The 21887-nt window shown below is 42.3% G+C and overlaps 1 protein-coding gene across 1 annotated transcript; it reads right to left on the bottom strand.

Annotated features, from left to right (window-relative positions):
* Window positions 1-14390: 14390 nt before the first annotated feature.
* LOC133245189 (large ribosomal subunit protein mL48-like) lies at window positions 14391-15038 on the bottom strand. The gene has a single exon (XM_061413161.1). The coding sequence runs from the start codon at window positions 14964-14966 to the stop codon at window positions 14391-14393; it is 576 nt and encodes a 191-aa protein (XP_061269145.1). The 5' UTR covers window positions 14967-15038.
* Window positions 15039-21887: the final 6849 nt, after the last annotated feature.

Genomic DNA, 21887 nt, shown 5'->3' with positions numbered 1-21887 from the left:
TTTCTCACTTTGCCACTGGAAAACTGTAAATAGTAGCCTCAGGATTCAGTACTTTGAAATGAAGTACTGCCTGAGTGGAACTCTCTTTAAGATGTATTTTGAAGGGTTTAACTCAGATCTTTGCAGCAATTTAGGCCTGCTGGCTCTTTATCTGGCATTGGTTGTGGTGAAAACAGCTGGTCACCAGCCAGATGATAACCCTCCATCTTCTTGAAGACGGTGATTAAATCACTCATCCTCTCTTCCCCAGGATGTTGTGAAGATTGTGTCAGCACAATGACTAGAGCTCCCTAGAGATAAACAGTGCCTGAATAGTTCGCTATTAATTTATCATCACGGTCGGCAGGAAATTCAGTTGAAGACAGTGCTTTCATCTCTGCCTAACAAGTAGCTGATGCATAATCAGGCTTCTACCTTCCACTTCTCAATTCTAAGCAACTGCTGTTATTTTAGGAGATTCTTTGGGAGATTCTGTGTTTCAAGTTTCCATTTCTGAAAGTGGAAGAAGATAGAAAGTAGATTGGACAATATAAGTAGGAATAATCATAGCTCGGATTCTATGCTAGAGGAATACAACTCACTTTGATTTATTGACTACTTGTCATGCAGACCTGGGAGGTGTGGATTATCCCTGTGATAGAGATGAAGAAGACCCTGGTGCTGGGAAAAGATTGAGGGCAGGAGGAGAAGGAGGCAACAGAGGATAAGATGGTTGGATGGCATCACTGACTCAATGGACATGAGTTCGAGCAAATCGAAGAGGTAGTGAAGGTCAGGGAAGCCTGGCATGCTGCAGTCCATGGGGTCGCAAAGAGACATGACAGTGTCTGAACAATAACAGGAGATGAAGAAACTGTGAAGACAGGCGATCTGCCCAAGGTCACCTAGCCAGCAGGTGACAGGAGCACTGCTAAGGCAGACAATGACTTATCTGATCCCATTTAATCCTCACAAGACCACTACAACAAAGGCATTATCCCCATTTAGGAGATGAAGAAACTGTGTATCAGAGAGGCTGATTTGTCTCTGGTCCCACCTTATAAGTGGCAGATACTGGTCACAAACCAGAGCTCGGCTCTTCCACCCAACTACACGGCGGATGTCTGGGGCTCTGTCAGCAATTCCAAAAGAGGTTTTGAAATCTGTGTTGACATCCGGTTACATAAATCTGCCCCAGGCTAGGATTTTCCTTCATTCTTTAGTACTAGAGAAAAGTTTTTTATGTGTCTCAGCATCTGCCCTTAGCCTTACGACTTGCTTCCTCTGTTCGGCTGCCTGACAGTTATGAAAGGGCACTCCACCCAAGGTAATGGAATTAGTACCTTCACTAAATGTTCAAGGCATGACTGTCTTTACTCGTGGTCATTTATTCTGAAATGAGAAAGCTCTGTTTGGGCTATGTGATGCAGAGTAAACGTGGCAGAGAGTGACATTCAACAGGTCCAGAAAGGTGGGTGCACAAAAACAGTAACATGTGCCAGGCCCTCTGGGCAGATGTGACTTTCCTGTCCAGCCTGGCATTTCAGACCCAGATTCTCAAGCTGTTACTAACCCAGCCTGCATCATCCTGACATTTAGTTTTACTGGATTTCTTCTGTTAGTCACTATACTCCACTATCTGGGCTGGAAGAGAAATGGGATATCTGTGGTCCATGTAGAGAAAGAACCCAGTTTCACATGAAAGAATCTAAGAAGAAGAAAGCAGGTACCACCTTCCCCCGCGGCTCCACTGCTGGTATCCCTGTATCTACAATTGCCACCTCCAGATTTGTATTTTGATTTTTTTTTTTTTTTGCCTTCCTTCCTTATCCATTTAAATTTGTTCTACTATCTTACCTAAAGTCAGCTCAGTTTGATGGAACAAATTTTCACCAAAACATGACCTGCTATTTGAGAAACAGTAATGTATGTTTTATAACTTGGACCCCTTGTAAAAAGTGAGTAGAGCTTTTACGAGCTAACATAACTCATGGACGACCAATACAAGCAGGAGAATCTTGTCATTTCTAGGACTAAATTTCAAGTCTGTACCGATCAAGAAACTCTGTATCTGGAGCAATAAGTCTATGGGCCTGGGAAAAGGTGGAGCTGTTCTAAAATATTGTAAACAGTTATTCTATTATTTACAGAATAAAATTAGCCCAATGACACAGTCTAACTATGGCCTCAGTTCTTCCACCAGCCAGAGCTAAAGATATAGTAAATAACATGTGTGCTCAATTGCAGTGAATCAGACCTGTTGCAGATGCTTTGGGGAAGCTTACAGAGTGAGTTAACCCTACTGATACTGACTTCTTAGTTGCTAAAATCTCATTGTGTGAGTTTAATTTCCTTGGCCTCAGACAGAGCCTCATGCCAACTGTTCAATGATCTGCTCTTTGTCACTGAAATGGGAAAACCGCAGCCTAGTGGCCAGGGTTCTAGTGACTGGAACTGTCTCACAGGCAAGTTACTTGACATGGATGTGCTTTTGCTTCCTCATCTGTGAAATGGGGTTAATGATACATTTATCTCATAGCATAGTTGTGTGGAATCAATGAGTTAACACACATTAAGCACTTAAGACAATGTCTAGCACTTTGAATGCTTAATATATTTTAGTGGTTTTTATTAATAATGTTTCTAAACTACTTGGAGGATCTGTCCATAAGCAAAAAAAAAAAAATCTGGAAAATAAAGCTATTTGAATTATACTAGAGCTCAGGAAGTGGACACTTCACAAGTAGGAACTAATCATGCCTTTCTCTCCTGTCAAAAGCCAACAAAGACAAGTCACTGGGGACTTTATGTCTCACAAGAAGCTTTTCATACATTTATTAATCTGTTTATTTTACTTAGCAAGTCAGAGGAACCAGACTTTGTATTAATAAGAACCCTCTTCGGTTGGTTATGAATGTTTCTAAGTAGTTCTCTAAACTTGGGTCAGACTCAATGACCCATCTGGCCAAAGGCCTGAAGACTGATTTCCAAAGAACAGCTGCAAGGAACTCTGTCTTGGGCTTATTTATTGGGTCCTTGTAAGGCATGTTGACTATTTTACTTGTACAGGGTATGTGGAATTGGTTGCTGGTATAAGGGAGGGAGGGATTAGGGGCAGGAGGAGAAGGGGACGACAGAGGATGCGATGGCTGGATGGCATCACTGACTCGATGGACATGAGTCTGAGTGAACTCCGGGAGTTGCTGATGGACAGGGAGGCCTGGCGTGCTGCGATTCATGGGGTTGCAAAGAGTCGGACACAACTGAGCGACTGAACTGAACTGAATAAGGGAAGAACGGAGAAGGCAATGGCAACCCACTCCAGTACTCTTGCCTGGAAAATCCCATGGACGGAGGAGCCTGGTAGGCTGCAGTCCCTGGAGTCACTGTGAGTTGGACACAACTGAGTGGCTTCACTTTCACTTTTCACTTTCATGCATTGGAGAAGGAAATAGCAACCCACTCCAGTGTTCTTGCCTAGAGAATCCCAGGGACGGGGAGCCTGGCAGGCTGCATCAATGGGGTCACACAGAGTCGGACACGACTGAAGCGACTTAGCAGCAGCAGCAGCATAAGGGAGGAAAAAACGTTTTTTCCCTCTACTTATCTTAGGTTCATTGTCAGGGCCCTGTAAATCAGACTGAGAAAAGATATCAACAAGAGAAAATCAAACAGAAGTTTATTACTAAGTGCATCATGGATACACCTAAAGAAGAGTAATTCAAAGGAGTGGTTAGAGCTTGGGCTTATATAGCATTTTAACAAAAGAACAATAAAGTTTTAGAGAGGTGACAAGACAATGGAAAAAGACTTTGAGCTCCTAAGGTGGCAAATTGTGGGAAGGCAAATATATAGGGAACCTAATGGTGAATAAGGGCCAGTGTGCTACTGCATGCGTGCTTAGTCATGTCCAATTCTTTGGAACCCCATAGACTCTAGCCCGCCAGGCTCCTCTGTCCATGGGATTATCCCAGCAAGAATACTGGAGTGGGTTGCCATTTCCTCCTCCAGGGGATCTTCTCCACCCAGGGATCAAACCCAAATCTCCCTGCATTGGCAGGCAGATTCTTTAGCACTGAACCACCTGGGAAACCCATGAAATAAGGGCTAGTTTAGGCCAGACTTGTATAGATCATCTGGTGCTATCTCTGAGCTGGTAGAGGTCTAGAGTTGTCCCCAGGGATTAACTTCTGTCCTTATTAGTAGAGAGGAGGGACAGGAAACCTTTGCAAGTGTAGTCTCGTTTTTAGGCAAATAGGGGTGGGCAGAGAGCTTTTCTTGTATTTGCTTCTTCTCAGTTTCCTTTAGCTCAAAATAATCCTCATGCCAAAGTAGCATATTTGGGGATGGCATATTCTGTCACCCTTCACTAAGCTGATCAGTATTTTGTATTTCTTTTCATTAACTTAAAACTTGTACCTAAGACTGGTCACTGGGGCTGAAACTATTCAACCTTTTCTAATTTATTCAAGAGGGTGAAAAAATCATCTCTGTGATTACAAATAGCTGGTCATTGCTTCTTTTAAAGAATTCATGTCAATATATGTATATGTGCATCTTATTTTTAATATTTGATAACTGCACTTTTAACACCACCAGTCTCAATCCACACTTAGAAATAAACAATGTAATGTAAAGAGTTATCTGAGAAACTCTGAGATCCTGAAAGTTCAGCCCAATTTACTACGTTTTTAAAACTAGAAACAGTCATGAGGCATACAGGACTTAAATACTGTTTTATTATGTTAAAGATCAACCCTCCACTACATCCATTCTTTGTTTTAAAGATCCCTTTTAGAATTCAGTTTTACCCACAAAGAAGGGGGGAGAATGGGGAAAGTGGGGTACAGAATAATTTAGGGAGTCTTCTCAGGTCAGTTCATTCATTTCTTCAAGAAATAACCTAGCTCCTCTCCCATAGGCTGGGCAATATGCTCAATGCTGGGATAATCAGATGTACTTGATTCCTCTCAAGAAAAATTCAACCCAGGCTTTGTTTTCTCTTCTTGCCCCATCTTCTGCCCCCATCTCATGCCAGGCGCCAGTTGCACAGGCGTGCAATTGCCAGTGGGAGGACAGAGAACACACAGGTCCTCAGAGAATCCAAGGGCAGTGACACAGCGAGACAAGCATTTTAATCAGCTGCGATCTCTGCCTCCTACCATTTTCTTCCTCTTTCTCCCTCCCCTCTTTCCTCTGTACCCATAAGTTGGCATTAAAGGACATAGCTCGTACTTGTTTGTTTATTCATATGTAGCCTTCTAAGTGTTCTAATGTCTTTGTTTTTTTTTCTGATTACAAAAGTAGCACGTGTTCATCATTACATAAAAGTCAAATATTTCAGAAATGCATGTCCTTTGAAAACATATCACACCCCCCCAAAAACCTGCACAGACTTTCCTTTTAACCGAGGGTAAAAGGCCAAGCTTTGCAATGGTCTGCTGATTTGCACGCCTTGCTCTCTGATCTCGTGTCCTCTGGTTCTGCCCCTGCTTCCTGCGCTCAGCATCAACACTTGAGCGGGCCGTCACATCAGGGCCTTTGCACCAGCCGTTCCTTCTGTGGCCCTGCTCTCCCCCAGATACCTGCCTGGCTTCTGTCTTAGTCTGCCCCGGATCACCATGACAGAATACCCCAGACAGGACAGTTTAAACAACAGACATTTATTTTCTCACAGGCCTGGAAGACAGAAGCACACATCAAGGTTTGAGCCAATTTGATTTCTGGTGAGAACTCTCTGCCTGACTTGCAGACAACCATCTTCTTGCTGTGTCCACGCATGGCCTTTCCTCCATGCAACCTCATGACCTGGTTTAACCTCAGATACGTCCTGAAAGGTCCCATCTTTGAGTACAGCCACACAAGGGTTAGGGCCTCAACATAGGGATTTGGGGAGGACACATACATTCAGGCCATAACAGCTTCTTCCTTCTTCTCTTCCTATTTACATTTCACCTTCTCAGAGATGCTTTCTCTGAGAAGCATCTCCTTTCTTTGGCCTCCTCGTAAAAACACTGATTTATTATTTCTGTCAATTCTGTAGATCAGCTGGGTTCATCAGGATAATCCTGAGGTACAATCATCTGGCAGCTCAACTGGGACCAGAACATATAAATTGCCTCATCTGTGCAGCTGGGCCTCAGTGCTGCTGAAGGCAGGGCTTCACTCTTCATGGAGGATCTTATTCTTTTATGGTCTAGTCCAGGCTTCCTCACACAACAGCATGAAGGTTTCAAAAAGGCAAGAGTGGAAGCTTCCAGACTCATTAGGGCACGGGCTTCTGATGAGCAAGTCAGGAACAGCAGAGTCCATTGCAAGGGGATGTGGATCCAGGACAGCCTGATTTGTCAGTGGTCAGAATTATTGCAAACTGCCATATGATCGGATTTAAACTTGCAATTCCACTCTTCCTCTTTTGCACAGTTATCTTTGGATAACAAACTACAAATTCTCCACATAAAGTGTTTGTTCACTGCTGTATCTCCATCACTTAGAATGGAACCTAGCATGGTGGGAACTTAATAAGCATTGGTTGAGTTCATTGAAGACATTAATTTGAAGCTGTTTTCTGGAACCCTTCATCCTTAATGCTTTTATAACTTTGGTTGTGCTTTTGCTGTTAAAAAGAACTTTATGATAAAATTATCCCATTTTACTTTTCACAACAACTTCAATAAACAGGCAGGATCAGTATCATTGCTCCCACTTTGCAAATGAGGAATCTGAGGCATAGACAGAAAGAGAGCCTTGCCCAAAGTCTCACATCTGAGAAGAACAGAGCTTCTGACATCATGTCCCAGGCTTTCCACCAGCTGTCCTGCAAACTTTCAGGTGAAAGGTACTTTCTGCCTCTTCTATTTCCCTCCTCAGGGCTTCATGCTTGGAGAGCATGAAGAGTAAATAATTTCAGTTACCCAACTGGCTACAAGCCACAGGGCCAAGAGAAGCAGCACTATCTCTCTGAAATCCCTCCTGTAGAAACCAAAACTTAAAGGCCTCGATGACCCAGAGCCATCAAGGCACTAAAAGGGAAGGCTGTCGGGACCTATCTGTATGGACCTTGCCCTGGGCTGCATGCACTGTTTGTGTAAAGTTAAACTTTAAAGCCACGTGTCCAACCCATGGTTGCCAGGCTGTTCTGGTCTGGATAAGCCTTGGCTTGAGCCTGTAGGGAGCAGAAAACAATCTCCTCTCAAGCAATGAGTGGCTGTTCCACTGAGAGGATTGATTAATAAGCAAATCTTAATATCACAGGGAAATGATGGAGCAAGTATACAACTCTGTATGTTAAAAATGTGTTGAAAGGCTTGTCACCTTGCAGAAAAGCCCCTTGAGAGATCACTTGCTGACTGGGGCTAGAAGCAAGTTAAGGATGAAAGAGGTCATTTTTAAAATAGGAAGTTTTATGCTTTCTGCTTCATTCTTTCAACTTAATGTATTTTTAATTTGCTATTTAATATCATTCTAAGTAAATAAAAAAGTTTTAGATAATTATCATAAGTTTTACCATTCATTTTTTTATTGTGCAGTGTCCATTTTAAATACAAATTTGAGAGCATTAAATGTGTATGGAGAACAGTGAAATTACACAATTTGTATTTTGTAGCTCAAAGATACATAAAGATTTTGTGCTTACTAAATAAAACAGTAGAAATACTGGATAAAACTAACTCAACTGCTTTTATTTCATGTGTTGATACACACACATTCTCCCAATTCTCTACCTTTAGTTTACTGGTGAATAAGCAAACACTTGAAAACTGTGGGTCACCATTTTGCCCTTTCCTTCTATGTCATAGCTTTCCACGTTAGTGGTTAGCTAATTCAGGGAAGTAACATGAATAAGAAAGGATCCATAGGATTCTTTACTCAATGTTTAAATTACATTTACATCTAGAGCACCATGAAAAAAGGCTGAGTACTGAAGAATTGATGATTTGGAATTGGTGCTGGAGAAGACTCTTGAGAATCCCTTGGACTGCAAGGAGATCAAACCAGTCAATCCTAAAGGAAATCAAGTCTGAATATTCATTGGAAGGATTGATGCTAAAGCTGAAGCTCCAATACTCTGGTCACCTGATGGGAAGAGTCAACTCATTGGAAAACACCCTGATGGTGGGCAAGATTGAAGGCAGGAGGAGAAGGGAACAACAGAGGATGAGATGGTTGGATCCTATCACTGATTAATGGACATGAGTTTGAGCAAGCTCCAGGAGATGGTGAAGGACAGGGAACCCTGGTGTGCTGCAGTCCATGGGATATCAAATAGTTGGACATGACTGAGTGACTGAACAACAACAATGTATGTATGTATATGTGTATATATATATATATATATATATATATATTCACAGACTCTATTCTTTCCCTTTGCAATATGTATGTCCAACTGTCCATCCATTGATTGAGCCAGCCATCACCAAGCAAACATTTTTCTTCACAGATATCTATATGCAGATATAGATAAAGATAGGGAGCACCATTGCTCTATATCTAGATATCTAGAGCACCATTTCTTTCTTTCTGCATTCAAATCAAGTTCTGCTTCACACAGCAGGGCCTCTCAAGACTGTGAGTGCCCTGCCTCTCCCTCCCCCTCCAGTAGGTGGAACTCACTTAACTTGTTCTTGCCTTGAGTCTTGTTGGGCTCCCAGGCATCACGGAATCAGTGGGAGCTCTGTGCTCATGGGACATCCAGAATGTTATATGCAAACAGAATAGCAAGAGAGAGTAGAAACTCATATTATATCTCTCTCCTCTGCTCATACAAGTTCCCTTGTCCCATCAGTGTAACTTGCAAAATCCAAGTCCAAAGATAAAATGATTAAAAATTTCAGAATGGGGACTTCCCTGGCAGTCTAATGGGAGCTGTTAAGATTCCATTTCCAATGCAGAGGACATGAATTAGATCCCTGATCAGGGAAAGAAAATCCCACATGCTGCACAGCTCAGGCAAAAAGAATAATAATAAGTAGAAGTTTAAAAATTTCAGAATGGCAACAACAAATCATTAAATCAAGTGTGGTGTGACCGTACAGGTCTTATGACTTTAAAGCAGGACTTGCTCCTTGCTCCATCTCTGGGGGAAAGGAGAGTTTCTTCAGGAGCTGTAATGCCCATCCTTCCATTTGGGCTCTCCATGGTTCTCATTATTTTCTCTTTATTTTCTTGGGCTTCAAAATCACTGCAGCAGTGACTGCAGTGATGAAATTAAAAGATGCCCTTTGGAAGAAAAGTTATGACAAACCTAGACAGCATATTAAAAAAGCAGAGACTTTCCTGACAAAGATCCATATAGTCAAAGCTATGGTTTTTCCAGTAGTCATGTACGGATGTGAGAGCTGAACCATTAAAAAGGGCTAAGTGCCAAAGAATTGATACTTTCAAACTGTGGTATTGGAGAAGACTCTTGAGGGTCCCTTGAACTGCAAGGAGATCAAACCAGTCAGTCCTAAAAGAAATCAATCCTGAATATTCATTGGAAGGCCTGATGCTGAAGCTGAAGCTCCAATACTTTGGCTACCTGATGTGTAGAGCTGACATTAGAAAAGACCCTTGTTCTGGGAAAGATTGAAGGCAGAAGGAGAAGGGACGACAGAGGATAAGATGGTTGGATGACATCACTGACTCAAAGGACGTGAGTTTGAGCAAGCTCTAAGAGATGGTGAAGGACAGGGAAGCCTGGTGTGCTGCAGTCCCTCAGGTCGCAAAGAGTCGGACATGACTGAGCTACTGAGCAACAGTTCTCTTTACCCGGTCTCTCTCTGTCTTAGGCCAGGAGGGTGTTAGTGCTTGTTTATGGAGTTACCTATCTAGAAAGAGAGCAGGACAGGGACCTATTTTTCTCTTAATTCATTCATAGATATTAATTGCCTACTGTGTACAAAACACAAATTCCTGATGTTCAGTTGTTCAATTTGACTCTCAGTAGAAGTCAAGTAGAATGAAGGATTAAGGTTCAGGCCTTATAAAAGTAGAGGCAACCTATCCCTAGTATGGTTATTGAACATTCAGATTTTCTTGCAAACACTTGTCCTTTGAATATGTACTGTCTCTTGTAGTGCTTCACCTAAGCCTAATTAGCAGATTTCAATTAACATTTTTGCCCTTAACATTTGTCATGTATTGGCAGTGTTTCTTGCTGGTTAACTGCCTTTGTATATTAATTTGTTTTATATACACTTTGTTAATTTTTTATTATGAAAAACTTTAAGAATATACCAAAATAGGAAGAATATTATAATAAATCGTAAAAGCACTTCATCCAACTTAACTAAATCAACTAATGACCAATATTTTTTCATCTAAATTTCTACATATTTTCCCTGATCATATTTTAAATTTTTCCCCAGCTTTTCATCTGAAAAAAATTTAAATCAATAGAAAAGTTGCAAGAATAGCATAGTAGTGTAAGAATCCACCCATGTATTCTTCCCCTAGGTTGCCCGGTTTTTGTCATTTGCCTTGTTTGTTTCTTCCCTCTCTTTCTCTCTTTGTCTCTGTCTTTCTAACTATATGTGTGCAAATATATGTATGTGTGTGTGTGTAAATGTGTGTGTGTTGATAAAAGTTGAACAACTGGCTCTCGGGCAAGGTCGAGAGGAGGAGTCCTAGTTGTAGAGTTTGTTGGTCTTCTGTGGTGAGTAAATGAATGTGGGATCTTCCCAGGTCAGGGATCAAACCTGTGCCTCCTACATTTTCCGGCAAATTCTTTACCACTGAGCCACCAGGGAAGCCCCAATAGGGTGTTTTCAGTTGTTTTTATTTATGATTACTTTTGCTCAACCATTTGAGAGAGAATTGCTCACATTTTGATATTTCAGCTTAAATACCTTAGCACATTTCTCTTAAGAACAAGGACATTATAGTGATAATATTCAGGAAATTTAAATACATATAATGTTCATCTAATATAAAATCTGTACCAGCCAGCCTCCAAGATGGCACTCAATCTTCATCTCTCGGTATTCATACGTTTATGCAGTTCTCTCTTACTTTGAATCAGGGCTGGTTCTTGTAACAAATAGACTACAACAGGATGGAGGTGATGGTTTGTGATTCTAAATCTAGGGGTATTACAATATCCACCTTGGTCTCTTGGCTTGCTCATTCTAGGGGAAGCCACTTGCCATATAATGAGGATGCCCAAGCAGCCACATGAAGAGGAGCCAATTTGCCAGCACTAATTTACACCGTTTGAATGAATCACCTTGGAAGTGGATCCTGCAACCTAAGTTAAACCTCTTAATACAACCTCAAAATACAGCCTGAGCCAGATCTGTCCAACCAAGCCACTCCCAAATGCCTAAGCAAAGAAATTGTGAGAAATTAAATGATCATTGGTCTTTTAAGCCACCACATTTTGAAATGACTGGTTACACAGCAATAATTAATGCACAGTTTGTACTCAAACTTTCTCCAAATGTCCCCAAAATGTTCTTTCTTTTGACCCAGGATCTAATCAAGTGTCATGCATTGCTTTAAGTTGTCTTTCTTCATGGGGTATTGTGTGATAATAGAAAAGCTATTGGTCTCTGCCTCTGGTCCCTGATACAGGTCTCCTAAATCCCTTATCAACTCTTAAGTGATAAGACAAATAGGAGCATCTTTTAATCTAATGACTCTGGGTGGGCTCTGGGTAGGCTCCTGGATGCGGGCCAATCACCAGAAAGACCAAGCCATGGTAAGAAGTTTGGAATTTTCAGCCCAACCCTCCATTCTCCAGAGAAGAGAGAAGGGCTGGAAATGGAGTTAATCCATGGTGGCTCAGACAGTAAAGAATCTGCCTGTGATGCTGGAGACCTAGGCTCAACCCCTGGTTTGGGAAGATCCCCTGGAGAAGGGAATGGTAACCCACTCCAGTATTCTTGCCTGGAAAATTCCATGGGCAGAGGAGTCTGGCAGGCTACAGTCCATGGGGCCTCAAAGAGCTGGACACAACTGAGCCACTGAGCATGCACACACACTTGAAAAAGTCTCCATAAAATCCCAGTAGCATCAGGTTTGGGGAGCTTCCAGGTTGATCAACACATACACCTACAGGGAAGATAATACACCCCAACTCTATGGGGACAGAAGCTCCCTATGCTCAGAATCTTCCCAGAACTTGCCCTATGTATCTCTTCATCTGGCTGTTGATCCGTATTCTTTATCATATCTTTTCATAAACTGGTAAACGTATTAAGTATTTCCCTGAAGTCTATGAGCTATTCCAGCAAATAATTGAATCCAAGGGGGCAGAGATCATGCTGCTGCTGCTAAGTCGCTTCAGTCATGTCTGACTCTGTGTGACCCCATAGACGGCAGCCCACCAGGCTCCCCGTCCCTGGGATTCTCCAGGCAAGAATACTGGAATGGGCTGCCAATTCCTCCTCCGATGCATGAAAGTGAAAAGTGAAAGGGAAGTCGCTCAGTCATGTCCAACTCTTCGCGATGACATGGACTGCAGCCTAGCAGGCTCCTCCGTCCATGGGATTTTCCAGGCAAGAGTACTGGAGTGCGTTGCCATTGCCTTCTCCCAGAGATCATGAGAACCTCCAATTTGCAGCCAAGTCTAACAGAAATTGTGAGTTACCTGGTGACCTATAACTTGCAATTGGTATTTGAAGTAGGGTCTCATGGGACTGAGCCCTTAACCTGTGGACTCTGATACTATCTCCCGGTGATACTGTCAAAATTGGATAAAACTGTAGGATACCCAGCTGATGTCATAGAATTCATGGGATGAGAAAAGCCACCAGACAAATCTCACAAATCTGGTATCAGAGGTGTTGTGAGCACGGCAGTAGTTTGGAGTAAAGAAGAAACCAGAATTGAGGTTTGTCACTACACAGATATTGTTAAAATACCTTTTCCTTCCTAATGGCCACTAATTGGTAATGTATTCTAGGCAGAATGATAAGAAATACTGAGCTCCATAATATTCTGTAATAACCTAAATGGGAAAAGAATAGACACTTGTGTATGTATAACTGAATTGCTTTGTTGTACACATGAGACTAATACAACATTGTAAATCAACTATACTCCAATATAAAATAAAAAATTAAAAGAATTCAGGGACTTCCCTGGTGGCTCAGTGGTAGAGAATCTGCCTGCCAATGCAGGAGACACGGGTTCGATCCCTGGTCCAGGAAGATTCCACATGCCACAGAGCAACAAAGCCCACCCACCACAACTATTGAGCCTGTGCTCTAGAGCCCTGGAGTCACAACTACTGAGCCCATGTGCCACAACTACTGAAGCCTGTGAGCCTAGAGCCTGTGCTTCGCAACAAGAGAAGACACTGCAGGGAGAAGCCTGCACACCACTAGAGAGTACCCCTGCCCACTGCACCTAGAGAAAAGCCCGTACAGTAATGAAGACCCAGCACAGCCAAATAAATACATAAATAAAATTATAAACAAATTAAAAAAAGGGATATAGAACTTCAAGCCTCAGTCTTTTATAAGCTCTAGAAAGTGAGAAGCTAGCATAATTTACACCACAGTGATGGTTTAGTTGCTAAGTCATGTCTGACTCTTGTGACCCCATGGACAGTAGCCTGCTAGACTCCTCTGTCCATGGGATTCTCCAGGCAAGAATACTGGAGTGGGTTGCCATTCCGTTCTCCAGGGGATCTTCCCGACCCAGGAATTGAACCCAGGTCTCCTGCACTGCAGGCAGTTTCTTTACCAACTGAGCTACACCATGTAAGGAGCCAAATGTGATCTTCTTTCCCTTGTCTATGCAAGCCTGTCCTGGGCATTCCTGTGCAGTGCCATTTCACTCATTACCATGTCATCTTTCAAGGCCAGCCTTCTCTCTTTCTTTCCTGCCTTCCTTCAGTTAGGGTATGGCAAGTGATTTGTGCTGAAATAACTGATTTGACTCATAGTTTTTCTGGCTAGTAGTTAGGTCAGCAAATCCAGATAAACAGAAATCAAAACCTTGTTCTATTCCACCATCTCATTGATCACTAAGATGGAGTATGTATTTTAATATTCATTCATCTATCAAATACCTACAGGGCTTCCTGGGACAAGGAGTAACATGATCAAATTTAAGATCTTGAAGATCAAACTGACAACTGAGAAGAATGAATGTTAGAGGAACAAGAGTGGAAGGAGAAGAAGTTTTCAGAGACCAGTAGTACTCCTTGTGCAAGATGTCAGTGGCTTGGACCAATAGAGATAAGAGAAGAAGACTTTGGTTATGATTTAACAGCAGAGCCAACAGAACAAATGGATGGATTGGATATAGCAGAGGTGGGAAAGTGATATCAAGGATGTCAACTAGATTTATGTTTTGATCAATAAGTAGCAGGTAACACCATTTCCTAAGATACGAAACTAAAAACAACAACGACAAAAACCCAGACTTGTATTTTTGATAAATGGGAAAAAGAAAATTATCAAGAATAACTCTTCCTTCTAAAGTGTCTGTTTCCTCACCGACAATTTGACTCCTTCAGGAAGATTGCTTTGGATTATTTCCAAGAAAATCTCTGCAAACGTAGCATTCAAACCGCTGATCTGAACTACTCGCTCATGGGTGGTAAGAACTGAGTCCAGGAACATTTTGTTGCCTTGGTCCTGAAGCTGCAACACCTCCATGGTTTTGATGGGCATCGCATAACTTTCCTCGACTTTAATGGAGAGATGATTGCAGAGGTTGTGAACATACTGGGCATAACTCTCTGTCAGGGCCATGTCATACGCAATCAGGTGAATGTTTAAAGTCCCATATTCATAATCTGTCCCCACATTAATGGCTCTTACTTCCACTTTTCCCTTCTTCTTTTTGGGCTCTTCTGGCTTAACTAGGTGCTTGTATCTTCCAATGCCATGCGTGGGCTTTGACCTGTAGTGCCGACTGGTGGTCAACAGAATGTCACCTGCAGAACAGACGGGATTCTCTCCTGAAGTTCTGAACCTCAAGAGGGAAAAGGCTTGCTTAAAAATGGTATCATTCTTCAGACACAGCACCTTTCCTAGTGCTCCGTTCATCCTTGGCGGCAGCGCAGCCCGTACTTTTGCCAGATGAAGATGGGCTCAACAAGCCGCGACCCCACTGAAAACACTGACAGTCCATGTACAGTCCATGGAATTCTCCAGGCCAGAATACTAGAGTAGGTAGCTTTTACCTTCTCCAGGGAATCTTCCCAACCCAGGGATCGGACCTAGGTCTCCCGCATTGCAGGCAAATTCTTTACCAGCTGAGCCACAAGGGAAGTCCAAGAATACTGGAGTGGGTAGGCTATTCGTTCTCCAGCAGATCTTCCTGACCCAGGAACCGAACCAAGGCCTCCTGCATTGCTGGTGGATTCTTTACCAAATGAGCTATCAGCGAAGCTCTTAAAACCCAATCATAAAAAGACAAATAATCCAGTTAAAACATGTGCCAAGGGTCGGAACAGACATTTCTTTAGAAAAGATATACAAATGATCAATAAGCACATGCAGAGATGCTTAGCATCATTAATCATCAGGGAAATACAAAGCAAAACCACAATGAGAAACCCCTTCATACTCACTAGTGTCTCTTGAATCAAGAAGATATATACTAAGTTTTGGTAAAAGATGTGAAAAAATGAAAACTTCCATAGATTGCTAGTAGGAATGTAAAATGGTGCCAGCCACTTTGGAAAACTGTCTGAAACTCTCTCCAGCTCTTAGACATATACATATACCTAAAAACATATGTTCACACAGAAACATGTACATGAATGTTCATAAGACCATTATTCATAAAAGCAAATAAGTGGAAACCACAATGTTCATGAACCAATAAAAAATAAATAAATAAATAAAGTGTCTGTTTGTATGTGTACTGATACAATTTCATTTAGAAGCTGACATTAAAGGTAGAAGGGAAAATGTATCTGAGAATGTAGAATAATTTGATAATTATCATTAAAAAAGAAACTATCCTGCTAAGTGTTTTAAATGATAGAAGTTCTCTGGCAAACAATATTTTTTATTATGATGCAAGTTTAATAGACTCTTTTGCCTAAGCCTGGAATTTCCAGCGAAAAGAGATGATTTCTTAGAACAGGGATGGATGGAAAGTTAGGGTATTTCTGAAGACCCACTAGTAAAAACAGTAGTTTCAAGATTGCTTCCTTTTGGATTTCTACAAATGATTTCTGTCATTTGAAAGAGTTTAAGAAAAAGTTACATTTTTTTTCTCTAGTTGAGCCTCTAACACATTTTTCTGGTACCACTAATATTATATTTCCAATAGAAAGGATGGTTCAGTAATAATTCGATATTCAGTCATAATTCAATATTGCTCTAGTCCTTTTTTTATTTTAACGTTGTTTTTCCTTTAATTAGTTTCTTTGTCACTGGAAAGTTTAAGTGAAGTCAGTACTAAAGAAAAGGACAGAAGGAATGCCTTTCCATAAACTCTGAACCTCAGTGACCTAGTCCACAAGAATTCCCAGTAGGGCTCAGGGTTTTTAGGCTAAATCATCTTGGACAAATGGTTTCTTCCTTTGCCGTTAGGTAGACACAGCAAATGGCAACCCACTCCATTGTTCTTGCCTGGAGAATCCCAGGGACGGCAGAGCCTGGTGGGCTGCCGTCTCTGGGGTTGCACAGAGTCGGACACAACGGAAGCAACTTAGCGGCAGCAGACACAGCAAAAGAAATAATACTCTTTGTGTCAGCCTTTGTTCTAGCTTGATTTCTCAAGGCAAAATTGTAGAAACCATGGGAATGCCTCCCTGGATGATACAAAATTGCATTTTTACCACACCGTACTGCACATAGCAGATGCAGACATTCAGAAGATGTTAATTGAATTACATCTGGGTTCCAAGAATCTTCTAGAAATCTTAGATTGGTCCCTTTCATCTTGCAGATAGGGAACTGGAAGTGGAGGGGGAGGAATGGAGAGTCTAGCTCCTAGGCAAAAAGACACATGTTGGTTAGGAGCGTCGCTGTTTCCTTTGAAATCGAAACCTTCAGTTTCTTAAGGACACTTTATAGATCAAGGCCCCGAATCCATAAACATTCCATTTGCAATGATCTTGCCAATTGTCCACATGAACTTTAAAGTTTCTATTTACTGCTGTGGCAGGGTAAGCAGAGATCCTTCCCACCTCCCACTCCATCTGGGGAGAGCTTGGGGATCAAAATATTCTATCCTCGGAAGTAAACATACTTCACTAATGAAGGACCTTTCTAATGAAATAGATTCAGGAAGGAAACAAAAACTACTTTATCACAACAATGCCAAAATTTTAATAAAAGGGTCAGGCCCAAAACACATTAACACACTGAAAAATACTTTGCTCCTCTGTTCCTGACTGGCATTGTCTTTGGAAGAAAAGTAATTCTGACCATGGGCAGATATTTGTCTTTAGGTAATTCATGAAGAAACTTGCCCCCCACCAGCAGCCTCCACTGCCTGAGAGGGAAGGTACACCTGTGTTCTGCTACAAAACCAGGTTCCTCCTGCTTCAGAGAGAGCTGCAGGCTGGGCAGAGCAAACTTCCATCAACATCCAGCTGAAGCCCACGGCATTAATTTTTGCCCTTAGAAAGAAGGGACAGCAGTGATGTAGGGCCACTTCCTCTAGTGGAGAATAGGGCAGAATGGGGCCATTTTCTGTGGCAGAAGGATGGAGATGTTATCTGGGAAACTTGAGGGGAGCACATAAGGAGGAGGACAGAAGAGGTCTGAGGAGAGAGAACTAGAGAGTCACGTAGCATCCATTTGGGATAGTTCCTGAAGACCTCAATTGTGAGCCCTTCTCCCGTCTGCTCATCTCTACCTTTTCCCAGATGCTAGTAGGAAGCAGGTTACTAAGGTGGGATTGTAACTACTAGTCCTCCTACTAGGAATGATTTTGCAATACTTACCTGTGCTGTGCTTAGTCACTCAGTCGTGTCCAACTCTTTGTGACCCAATGGACCCTCCAGGCAACCTTTGTCCATGGGGATTCTCCAGACAAGAATACTGGAGTGGGTTACCATGCCGTCCCCCAGGGGATCTTCCCAACCCAGGGGTTGAACCTGGTCTCCCACATTGAAGGTGGATTCTTTACTCTCTGAGCCACCAGCGAAGCCCAAGAATACTGGAGTGGGTAGCCTATCCCTTCTCTAGGGGAATCTTCCCAACCCAGCAATTGGACCATGGTCTCCTGCATTGCAGATGGGTTCTTTACCAACGGAGCTACCAGGAAAGCCCGCAATACTTACTTAACTTACCGTTTTTTGGTTATGTTACAGACCTGGGTTCTTGGCCTCCTTAATCAATAGAAATTGACAGGAGGCCAGAAAAGAAATTCAGGCAAGGATTTATTAGAGCTCTTGCTGCAGCAGGAGGGAGTGAAAACAAGTCAGCTTCCCTTACTCGCTCCCCAGGTAGGGCGAGCTGGATCCTTCTACTGGGTGAGGGCAGGGGAGAGTCCGGGGCTCAGGAAGGAGTGGCGGCTGAGGTGGTTTGCCCCTCCCTTTGGCGGTGTTGTGTTTATGTGCAGTGCCCTGTTTTTGCTCCCAGCTCCTCAGAAGTGGCAGTTTTTGGTCTTTTTGTATCTTATTTTTCATAATTTGTCCCAACTGCCCATGCTTGCAGTTATTTTTGGTGCTGTATACCTAGACAGCATATTAAAAAGCAGAGATATCACTTTGCCAACAAAGGTCCGTATAGTCAAAGCTGTGGTTTTTCCAATCATCACGTGTGGATGTGAGAGTTGAATTATAAAGAAGGCTGAGAGCTGAAGAATTGTTGCTTTCGAATTGTGGTGCTGGAGAAGACTCTTACAAGTCCCTTGGACAGCAAGGAGATCAAACCAGTAAATTCTAAAGGATATCAATCCTGAATATTCATTGGAAGGACTGATGCTAAAGCTGAAGCTCCAACACTTTGGCCACCTGATGTAAAGAGCTGACTCATTGCAAATGACCCTAATGTGGGGAAAGATTGAGGGCAAGAGGAGAAGGGGACTATAGGGGATGAGATGGTTGGATGGCATCACTGACTCAATGGATATGAGTCTGAGCAAACTCCAGGAGACAGGGGAGGACAGGGAAGCCTGGAGTGCTGCAGTCCATGGGCTCACAGAATCAGAAATGACTGAACAGCAACAACAATAGTTCCTTTGTATTTTGCAATAAAGGGTCTCAGTTTCCACCCTGTCTCAGTTAATCCATCAGTGTTCAGGGGACTCAGGGAAACAGGTGTGGATGGGTTTGAGAAAGACAGCAAACTCCCTGATCACTTGGTGTGCCCTGATGGAGATGGGTCTAAGAGGGACATGGGTCAGACTCTCTTTTATGATTAAAATAAAGAGAAATTTATAGGCCAGCAGGTGACTCCCTAAAATGGAAGATAACATGCTTACTTTGTCTTGATCCCCCCACAAGTGCTAGCAGTTCAGGTACATAGCTGGACAGAAAGGGTTCATGGGATATCTGGGTCACATAACATTTAATTGTTATTATTACAAAGGATTTTTTTCCCCTCCTAAAGGATTTGTAGATACTAGGCATAGTATGACACTGAATATTCCTTCACAAATGCAAATTTAATCCCTTTAGATGGCAGACTCTAATCTATGTTCTGGGCTAATCAATTCTCTTTGGTCTCTGACCTTAGTGATCTCATAATCTACTGGGGAAGACAACCATGAAGGGATGATTCATTTCAATTCAATTAGGTTGAAGAAAACACTGCAAAGAGAGTCCAATTAGTTCACCTAAGAGATGACAAGGATCTGAACAGATGCAGTGGCAAGAAGGATGAAATAGGAGAGGGAGGCTGAGTCTGAGAGATGTTTCTGAAGTTGTTTCAAGTAGATTTGATAGACAAATTGGAGACAGTAGGAAAGGGGGGTTGTCAAACCTTAGACTATCACAACCAAAGAGAAGACTCCGCATAGTTAGGCTGGGGCAAGGGTCAGGGAGTCACTGCAGTTATGGCATCAAGACATTAAGTATTCTGTGTCATGAAAGGTTGTTTTGCCTTTTTGGATGAGTGTGTGTGTGTGTTGGAGAGTTTGCAGATTCTGGCAGTGCTAGAAGGGGTGGGGCAGGGGACTAACCTCTGAGAAGGGAAGGGAACAAAGAACACGGGCAGAGTAAACTTGTCCAACACCAACAGCAGATACACCACTTTCCCCTTGGAAAAATGAAACAACCATCGAAATGAGGAAGATACATTCAGGAGGACAGTGACATGGTTGAGAGTATGGGCTCCTCAGTCAGACAGGCTGGGTTGAGGAGGCTCTGGGCTCATTACCCAAGGTGTCTGAACTCTTAGCAAAAGTCTGGCACATAGCAAGTGCTTCGCAAATATTAGCTTCTACTCTACTAAGTAATTCAGGGCAGGAAACGAAACATGAACAGGAAGCTAGGAAAAACTAGCTTTCAAAATGGCACTAGAATATAACTCCAGAGCATAAGCAACAAAAGAAGAAAATAGATAAGTTGGAAAGCATCAAAATTTAAAACTTGTGCTTCAAAGGATAGCATCCAGAAAGTGAGAAGACATCTCACAGAATGGGAGAAAAATTTTGCAAACCATATATATCCAGTAAGAGGCATACATCTAAAAAATTATAAGAGTATTTATAATTCAATAATAAAATGACATATAACCTAATTCTTTTAATGGGCAAAGGATATACCAATGACTAACAAACACATGAAAAGAAACTCAACATCTTTCAATTCAGTTCAGTTCAGTTCAGTCTCTCAGTCGTGTCCGACTCTTTGTGACCCCATGAATTGCAGCACACCAGGCCTCCCTGTCCATCACCAACTCCCGGAGTTCACTCAGACTCATGTCCATCGAGTCAGTGATGCTATCCAGCCATCTCATGCTCTGTTGTCCCCTTCTCCTCCTGCTCCCAATCCCTCCCAGCATCAGAGTCTTTTCCAGTGAGTCAACTCTTCACATACGGTGGCCAAAGTACTGGAGTTTCAGCTTCAGCATCATTCCCTCCAAAGAAATCCCAGGGCTGATCTCCTTCAGAATGGACTGGTTGGATCTCCTTGCAGTCCAAGGGACTCTCAAGAGTCTTCTCCAACACCACAGTTCAAAAGCATCAATTCTTCAGCACACAGCCTTCTTCACAGTCCAACTCTCACATCCATACATGACCACAGGAAAAACCATAGCCTTGACTAGACGGACCTTTGCTGGCAAAGTAATGTCTCTGCTTTTGAATATGCTATCTAGGTTGGTCATAACTTTCCTTCCAAGGAGTAAGCGTCTTTTAATTTCAAGGCTGCAGTCACCATCTGCAGTGATTTTGGAGCCCCAAAAATAAAGTCTGACACGGTTTCCACTGTTTCTCCATCTATTTCCCATGAAGTGATGGGACCAGATGCCATGATCTTCGTTTTCTGAATGTTGAGCTTTAAGCCAACTTTTTCACTCTCCTCTTTCACTTTCATCAAGAGGCTTTTGAGTTCCTCTTCACTTTCTGCCATAAGGGTGGTGTCATCTGCATATCTGAGGTTATTGATATTTCTTCTGGCAATCTTGATTCCAGCTTGTGCTTCTTCCAGCCCAGCATTTCTCATGATGTACTCTGCATATAAGTTAAATAAGCAGGGTGACAATATACAGCCGTGACATACTCCTTTTCCTATTTGGAACCAGTCTGTTGTTCCATGTCTAGTTCTAACTGTTGCTTCCTGACCTGAATACAGGTTTCTCAAGAGGCAGGTCAGGTGATCTGGTATTCCCATCTCTTTCAGAATTTTCCACAGTATGTATTGGGGTAATTTATTATGCAGCAGTAAGTAATGAATACACTTCCCGAGTTTTAGGAAGGCTCCCTACAGAGAAAAGATCTTATACATACCTGTATATTATGAATTGGAAAGGAAGGAACATTTTCCTACACTTTGAGTCACAAGAAAACAGAACAAACTCATAGTGGGAAAGGCACCTACAAACATTGACTGTTTC

This window comes from Bos javanicus, chromosome 3, assembly GCF_032452875.1.
Source record: "Bos javanicus breed banteng chromosome 3, ARS-OSU_banteng_1.0, whole genome shotgun sequence".
In the NCBI taxonomy this organism is placed as follows: domain Eukaryota; kingdom Metazoa; phylum Chordata; class Mammalia; order Artiodactyla; family Bovidae; genus Bos; species Bos javanicus.
This window is presented reverse-complemented; position numbering and strand designations above follow the sequence as displayed.